Source organism: Haliaeetus albicilla, chromosome 2 (genome assembly GCF_947461875.1).
Source record: "Haliaeetus albicilla chromosome 2, bHalAlb1.1, whole genome shotgun sequence".
In the NCBI taxonomy this organism is placed as follows: Eukaryota; Metazoa; Chordata; class Aves; order Accipitriformes; family Accipitridae; genus Haliaeetus; species Haliaeetus albicilla.
The window spans coordinates 43,141,519-43,149,906 of record NC_091484.1 but is presented as its reverse complement, the minus strand read 5'-3'; the positions used below and the strand labels follow the sequence as shown (position 1 = coordinate 43,149,906).

The following is an 8,388-nucleotide window of genomic DNA, read 5'->3' as shown; positions in this document are numbered from 1 at the left end:
TGATTGCCAGCAATAAATAATGCATCCAGGGAAGAGGCTTGAGTATGTATCTTCTCACTTCCAGGATGCAGCTAGGGATCTTCGCCTCAATTCTACACCAAGGTTGTGGCTAAAAGCAGTCAAAAGGCTATTTAATTGTCAGGCAAGGCTTCCCCCTGCGGAACTCTCTCCGCATGTTAAAACCTCTTTGCAGCTCAGCTCCATATGCATCTCTTTTTCACACTTCCCTCTCCATCTCGGGCTCCTACACCTGGTGCATCACGCATTTAGCCCATTAGCTCCGGCTCTTCCTTTCATCTTCCCCATGGCAGACGTTTCTATTTATCCACTGGCAATCAATGTGTGGCGTCACCGGTGGTACTGTAATGACGACTGCACCATTGAGGATGACAGCTTAGAAAGAAGAGGGCAATGGTGATCCCTCCCAGAGCAGCACAGCAGAGTGTAGCGCTCGCATCACAAGGTCACCCTATCTCACCGCTTGCTCCTCTGCATTGGCAGGAGAGCGTTGCTGGGTTTATACAAGGCTGGGGCGGGAGCGGGAGGGAGGGGGGGAAGAGATCTGGATTTTTTTCCCCCCTCCCTTAAGCAAAGCCACAATGGAAACCAGGAAGGAGATGGTGATGTTTCTGGAAGGGACACAACTTGGCGCTCTAGTTGGCAAGAGGGTGCCTAATTTGTCCGAAGCAGTGGGGAGCCCCGCTGCGGAGCCGCCGGAGAAGATGATCCATCGGAACTGCCTCAGCCCCAGACCTGGCCCCTTGTCGTCCCGGGAGAGAGGAGGAGGAGGAGGAGGTGGCGAAGGAGAAGACGAAGAGGAGGTGGAGGTGCTGCCAGGGACAGGGACGGTGCCGGAGAGCCGCTCGGCGGCGGCAGCACTGCTTTCGGCCGGACAGCAGCCCCCCGCCCCGGAGCCCCCCTCCAGCAAAGGGCAGCAGAGCAGCTCGGACACCGAGTCGGATTTCTATGAGGAAATCGAGGTGAGCTGCACCCCGGACTGCGCCACGGGGAGCGCCGAGTACCAGCACAGCAAAGGTACCCAACTCCTTCCCATGCCTCCGGCCCCCCGGCCGCTCCGGGGCTGGGGGGCAGCACTGGGGGGGGACGGGGGGGAAAGAGCCGGAGGGGGTCTTCCCCTCGCCAGCTGAGCGAGGGGCAGCGAAATCGGGGTGTGTGCGGGGGGATCTCCTTTCCTGGCTGATTCCTCAGCTCCCTGCCACCGGGAGGCTTGTCTGGGAGTCAGAGAACACGACACCGGGCAGCCCCCGCGTCCCTGGAGGGGAGCCAGGCTTCCCGCCGTGGATGCATCAGGTCTGCAGCTTGTCCCGTAGGACCCCCTTGGCCGAGACCACCACCCACTCTCCCCCTCCATCTTTTTTATTTTTTTTATTCTTCCCCATCGCCTGGACAGTGCATGCTCCAGGAAATCCCTTCCGATCCTCCCCACCGGCGGGGTTTTTTGTATGTGTTGGCGGGGTGGGGGAGCAAGATCAAACGGGTTTTCTGGCCGAGAGCTGTTTGTGGTTTTCCAGGGTGAAATGTGGCCGGGCGGGTGCGGAAGCGCCCATAAAGACCGTAAAATCTCTCGCCGACTCCTGCCTGCCCCAAGTGCGGCAGCGAGGTCCTTGTTTGCACGTTGGGTTAAAAAAAAAAGGGGGGGGGGGAAGAGGAGAGGTCCAAATTACCTTGTCACTTCTATGTCTCGATGGCGCCAGCTCGGAAATGGTCCCAATGAATTAATTGCCTTTGGTCTCGGGCACAATGAGGGAGAGTTGCATTTGAAAGCAAACGCAGCGGCCAGGCCCCTTTTCCCCCTGCCCCCACTCCTTATTCCCACCTTCCCAGCGCGGCAGACCCCCCCCCTACCCCACAACAACCCACTTCTCCCCCCTCCCCGTTCCTCCATCACTTCAAGAAGAAGCCGGGAAGCGCGGAGAGCACTGTCTGCCCTCTCTCGTCACTTCGAGGCTCGCTGAAAATATCCCGTCCTGGGCTTTGGAGGCTGAGCGAAGAGTCCCCGAGGCCTCACCTTCCCCTCGGAGGGAGCAGGGTCCCTGCCTGCCGGCTGCTCCGCCCCTGGGCCCTCGCTGGGCTGGAGGAAGGGGCCGCGGAGCCGTGCGGCTCGGGCGGTGGGGACACCTGCCTTTCCGAGCCGCTCAGGGTCGGGGGATGCTGCGGCGGCCGCCTCAGGCTTCACAGTGCGGGAAGCGAGCGGGGGGGCATCGAACAGACACTCTCAGGGCGGGGGGTGCGTGCGTGTGTTTGTGTGTGTGGGGGCCAGGTAGCCTTTCAGCCAGAGTGAGTAAACACCCGTCAAACCCTTAACCGGTGCTGCATCCCCGCTCTTCCCTCGGGTCCCTCTCGGATGTCTCCCCGGCATCCTCGGTACACCCGGGCAGTCAGAGAAAAGGCGAATGGGGAGGGATGGGAGGGGGGGGGAGAAGGCAGCTCGCTGGGGCGGCGGGCGGCGACCATCCCTCCGTGCCCGCCCGCCTCCGAGCGTGTGTCTCTGCTCCGGGCTCCCCACGCAGGGCCGTGCTCCGAGGCGCTGGCCGGCAGCCCCAGCGGCGGGGGGGATCACCCCAAGGGCAGCGGAGGCAGCGGCGGCTCCCAGGGCTCGCTGGTCTGCAGCGCCAGCGACCAGATGCGCCGCTACCGCACCGCCTTCACCCGCGAGCAGATCGCCCGGCTGGAGAAGGAGTTTTACCGGGAGAACTACGTGTCCAGGCCCCGGAGATGTGAACTGGCGGCTGCTCTAAATCTGCCAGAAACCACCATCAAGGTACACACAGCTCGGACATGTTTCCAATTAGCACGATATAAATCTATATGGCCAAACTTCCTTGCAAAACTCGGGAAAGCACTTCGCCAGCACAACCCTCCCTCTCCCGCCCCCCCCCCCCCCCGCCCCTTTCCTGGCCCTGCCCGCACCCTGCAGCAAGCAGCAATGCGGGAGAGGGAACACGGCTCCCGGAGCCATCCCAGCCAGCACCGCTAATCCGGCCTCTCCCTAGCAGATTATTTTTAATCCTCTCTGCAGTCCAGTCCAAACCTCGCTCAGCTCTTGGGGGAGGGAAGAGGAAGCCAGTAGCAGCTCTTGTTTTGATCTCGCTTGGCTTTGCCTTTTCAAAAACATTTGCACATGAAAATAAAGCCGACAACAATAATCCCAGGTAGCTCTGGCTGCAAAACGGCAGTAAGCAGGCAGAGCCGCCGGGCTTGCCCAGAGTCGGGGGCGGGGGGGGGGGGAGGGGGTCAGCAGGACAAGCCCTAGCAAGAGGAAAGGAAAACAAGCACCCCAAAAAGGCTGCTCCACTGGGTCTCCCTGTACGGACTTAACCGACCCCTCCGTACGCGATGACAACTCCCCCCGGGAGCGAGAGCGGGCGCCGGTCTCCGCTCGCCGGCAGACCCGCAGGGGCCGGTGCCGGCGGTCGGTCGGGCGGAGCGGGGCGGCGGCGGCGGGTGACGGCTCTCGCCTCCCCTCTCCCCGCAGGTTTGGTTCCAGAACCGCAGGATGAAGGACAAGCGGCAGCGCCTGGCCATGACCTGGCCTCACCCGGCCGACCCGGCGTTCTATACGTACATGATGAGCCACGCGGCGGCCACCGGCAACCTGCCCTACCCCTTCCCCTCCCACCTGCCCCTGCCCTACTACTCCCACATGGGCATCGGCGCCACGTCGGCCTCTGCCGCCACCCCCTTCAGCACCCCCCTGAGGCCGCTGGACACCTTCAGGGTCCTGTCCCACCCCTACCCGAGACCAGAACTGCTGTGCGCCTTCAGGCACCCCTCTCTCTACCCTGCCCCGACTCATGGACTCAGCAGCGCCGGGGGCAACCCCTGCTCCTGCCTGGCTTGCCACAGCGGCCAGTCCAACGGGCTGGCGCAGAGACCCTCCGGATCAGACTTTACCTGTTCGGCCACAACCAGGACTGACTCTTTCCTCACTTTCACGCCCTCTGTACTGAGCAAAGCCACCTCAGTCTCCATGGACCAGCGGGAAGAAGTACCTTTAACGAGATAAACCTGCGTCTCAGGGTTACTAAAAACTCGCCCCTTTCCCGGGCTTCTCTTCGAGTTAATGTACCTACAGCCGATGTTTATTTAATCGTGTTCTCTCCCCAGAAGTGGACACCTACGGGAAAGAAAAAGAAAAAAAAAAAAACAAAACTAAAAATAGCTCAGTCTTAAAAGGTTCTACATTCCAAGGGGAAAAAGAAGGAGGGAAGAAATGACTAGTGATTTATCTCCGAGAAGGATTTTAGGCACGGAAGAGGAAGAAAACCAACCCGAATGAAATACACTTCGGTAACATATAGAAATGAGCCGGGACTTTCTTTTCCATGGATAGACTTCTTACCAAGGGCTGGGGCTTCTGCGGGTCGCAGCAACACACCTTATGCACAAACCTACGAGACGGAGAAGGAAAATCTGAAATACTTGAAAGAAACATTATCTTGATAACGAAATGGCTTGTGCGCATGAAGAAAGCAAAGATGTAATCTACCAGAGTGTTCAGAAAATAAAAAACAACGAGCAAACAGCAAAACCAAAAGGTTTCTGGATTGCAACTTAACAGTATTATCCAGTTATCTCTATAGAGAAAAACAATGCTTTACCATAAAGAAAACCTGACATTCTGTACATTACTTTCGTGGTTTAATTGCATTCTTTACTCTCCCTTGTCTCCTCCTTCGTTTCGAGCAGAAATCCAGCATTTCGTCTCCTCTTTCATTCCAACTTCTATTTTTTAAGAGGCAGGCTGGAATTGGCAGGGAAAAAATACGAGCTCCTGCCTCTTTATGGGTCAGAGCAATTTGTCCTTTAAATAACAAAGTCCTATTATCAGTCGCTGAAATGTGCCCACACTGACGAAATTAGCAAGTGATGTATATGTAAGGAGGGTTTTTGAATATCGAATGTATAATGCTCTATGAGCAGAGACACCGTGCCAAACGCTAACAAGCCGCCGAGGGAAGAGATTAGGTGACAGGGAGCACAACTCCTTCAGACAATCACCAGTCTGTAAATTGGAGCAAAGGCGATTTCCCTTCCTTTGTACTTCAGCCTTCAGTCCTCTCATTGGCTTTTCCTTGCTGCGTCCTGCGTCTTCTTTCTTTCCTTTTTTTTTTTTAATTTTAATTATTATTTAATTCATGCGTTGGGTTTTGTGTTTCCTTCCCCACCCCTAATCTTTGCATCTGTATGTGTCCTTCACACTGGTCCCTCTTCCTTCTTGAGGAGTATTTCTCTCACAAGCCCCCCCACCTCCTCTTGCAGGTATTTCGGAAGGAGGTAGCATCATTGCTTTTGCTTGGATTTCTGTCAACCTAAAATTTAAAAAAACCCCACGGACACCGGGCTGGGTAGCAGTTTCTTCCAAAACAGGAATCGTTTATTTCATTCTGTTTTAAATTAGCCCAAAGAATACGCTGTCATAATTTGTTGCAACGACAATAACACCACCACCAAGGATAACAACAACAGACACATTTTTAACAACATATCACCCATATTTTTATTGTGTTTGTTTAAAAAAAAAAAAAGTAAAAGTGTTGCTTAAGTCGAATTTCAGCTCCGTGCAATTTCTAATAGTTACAGTTCAACAAGCAGGAAAAGAAATGCTGGGCAGAACAAAGACGTGTTGACACCTCCGCTTTCTACTTTGTGTTAAATTGCTGAGGAGCCTCTGGTTTATTGTCACACCGGAGACTTGTTGTCCTTAGGACAGGGAGTGAATAGCAGCAGCTCTTCCCTATAGCGGATGGAGAGCAGGGAAGAGACACAGGCGTGCCAGGATATATTTTTCCAATCAAAAAAAAATTGTTTATTAGAGCTTTTTAAAAACTGATCCAAAGTCACCATCTTTAAATCATTAAGGGCAGATTGTTCCGCCCTTTCTGAATGAGATGTCCTCATGGACATGGAAACCGATGGCCCTTTTTTGGACACTCACAAATAGATTCACCCACCCCCCCCACCCCCCCGGAAATAACAATTGGAAACAGCGTCCCAGGGCAGCGCCGGAAAACATCCGAGCTTTGCAAGCCTGTCCCCTCCTTACTTTGTCTTTTAGCAGGGAGGAGAAGAACCAGTCCGACAAACCGGGAGCTGCGGAGCAAGTGCCTGGTACACCCCCAACCCCCACGACCCGGCGACCCCAGGAGAAGGGAGCGCGGGGAGGGGGGGCAGCTGAGCGCTGCCCAGCAAAACCGGGGGGTCCTAGACTGCCCACGACTCCCCCTTCCCCGGCCGAGCGGAGGCACCTGCTGGGCCGCGATCGCAGGGCAGGATCCGGCCAGAGCTGCTGCCGTGCGTCGCCTGCGGAAAGACCGCAGCACCAGTTTGCTCCTGCAAAATGCCCAGTTCGCAGAATGCGGCCGGCTAGGGCGCAGGGCAACATATATACATATATATTTTTTTTTTCGAATACGTATATTTTATATATCTAGCTGTGTGTGAGAGAGATAATATTTAACCCGCTGTGTACCGCTTCCACCCGTAAAGGGGACACCACCCCCTCTTAACGGGCGGGCAGCCGGGAGGCAGAGACCGGGAGCCTGGGACGCGGCTCGCCCGCAGCCGGCACGGTCCCCGCTCTCCCCCGCTGCTCCGGGCAGCCATTGCCGCCCTCCCGGCCGCCCGTTCTCGGAGGATGCTGCGGCGAAGGGCGGCTGTGAATTTCTCCGTGGCTCGGTCACAGGGCAGAGATTGCCTGCGACAGGTAAATAGGCTGCGGGTCGTGGTAATGCCAAGAGTATTTTCAGTTAATAGGGGAGGGAAAATGAGGTGTCTGGAGCGATATTGGAAAGTACAAGATCGATGATCCGTCCTCGTGTCCAATCAGCAGCCTTTAATTGACTGTATTTTCTAGGTAATTGAGCCGCTGTGCTCCTAAATTGAAGTGGAAGATGCAACAATACATCTCACTGGGAGGAATTACTCATTACTTCATAATGAAATTTTCCTTTTGCTGCGTGGGGCCGGTGCCGTTAACGCCTTCGCCGCCGGTGGGGGTACCCACGGCCCCACGCCGGCCGCCGGCTCCGGGCACGCGTGGGGCATAGCCGGCGGCGGGGGCAGACACGGGGCACCCAGCCGGCAGCAGGCTCTGCCTCTGGCCCCGAGCCACTGCCACCAGGCAGGCGGGTCTCCCTTGCCTCGCCCCGGCCGGGGATGAGACCCTTCCAGGAATTAGGGTGAGGCCCGGGCAGGGGGGCCGGGGGGAAATGCCCTCGCCGCTGCCGTGGAGGCAGCGCGGCCCCCGGGGAGCCGGCGGTGGGCACCCGCCCCCGCTTGTCACCAGCGGGCGCAGAGCGGTCTTCGGGGTACCCCGTGTGCCGCATCGGCTCCGCTTCCCAGCCAGCCAAATTCCGCTCCGAAAGGCCTTCCCCGCCTTGTTAGCGTTTGATTGATTGCCTTATTAAAGCGTGTTCTTGTAAGTGTGACCGAGCTGATTGCGCTGCATATGTTTGGGATAATGCTCATTTTAAACAACTGAATAATAATACTACTAATAAAAAAAGGACCAGAAGAGGAAGAAGATGAGCTCTAGAGAACGGGCTAAGCCTAAACGATGCCGCGGAGCAGTGCTGTAACTCGCGCATTAAATTGCTCCGTTAGTATCAAATCACTCAGCCCATCTTTGTTGTGTTTTATGTGTCACCTCCTAAACCATTAAGTGAGATAGCACCGAGATTGCCGCTTACTTTCCCGTCTCAGACTATATGTTTTTATTAAGGTTGTATGATTAAACTGGATCGGATCTGCTTTCCCAGCACTATTCTTTACTCCAGCGCCCAAATCATTAGAAAATCGGCTCCCCATATTTCACACTTTCTGCTGGGTTGTTCGGTCGTTTGCCGGCACCTGCAGAAAGGCACGCGGCTCCTTTAGCTTTTTGGCTTCTCTATCTGAAGGATCCTTTTGTTTTCTATTATTCTCCTGCTCGCCTGGCTACTTTATTTTACTACTGAGTTTAGCCCCTGAAAACACCCTCCACCATATGTCACCCCAAGGCCCGCTGTCCTGCCGCTTACAATAGCATCACCCTGGGGTAAAGCCAACGTCAGGATGAGCTGCAGTCTCGTTAACACAAATGGCTTCATTTAGGCGCATCAGGTTCCTCGGCGGGTGTAAAGGGGGCGGGAAACCCATCCCACGTCCTTTTGCTGCATCCTTCTCCCCGGAGCCCCTCGTTTGTTGCCTGCTCCCTCCAGATCTTCTCGCTGCTTCTTTTGTAAGGCGGGAGGGTCCCGTTCCCCTTCCGCACCCGCGGATGGGCTGACCCCCGCGCAGGTCTGGAGAGCTGGTACGGGGGAGGGGATGCGGTTAGGGTCGGTTAGGGCAGGTCCTGCCCAGAACTGGTCCCTGTCTTGGGAAAGT

At 55.9% G+C, this 8,388-nt stretch overlaps 1 protein-coding gene across 1 annotated transcript; it reads left to right on the top strand.

Annotated features, from left to right (window-relative positions):
* The first annotated feature begins 599 nt into the window (after positions 1-599).
* EVX1 (even-skipped homeobox 1) lies at positions 600-4,425 on the top strand. Its single transcript, XM_069799226.1, has 3 exons — positions 600-1,035; positions 2,532-2,782; positions 3,497-4,425. Exons 1-3 carry the CDS (start codon positions 600-602, stop codon positions 4,025-4,027), a joined length of 1,218 nt encoding a protein of 405 aa, XP_069655327.1. The 3' UTR covers positions 4,028-4,425.
* Positions 4,426-8,388: the final 3,963 nt, after the last annotated feature.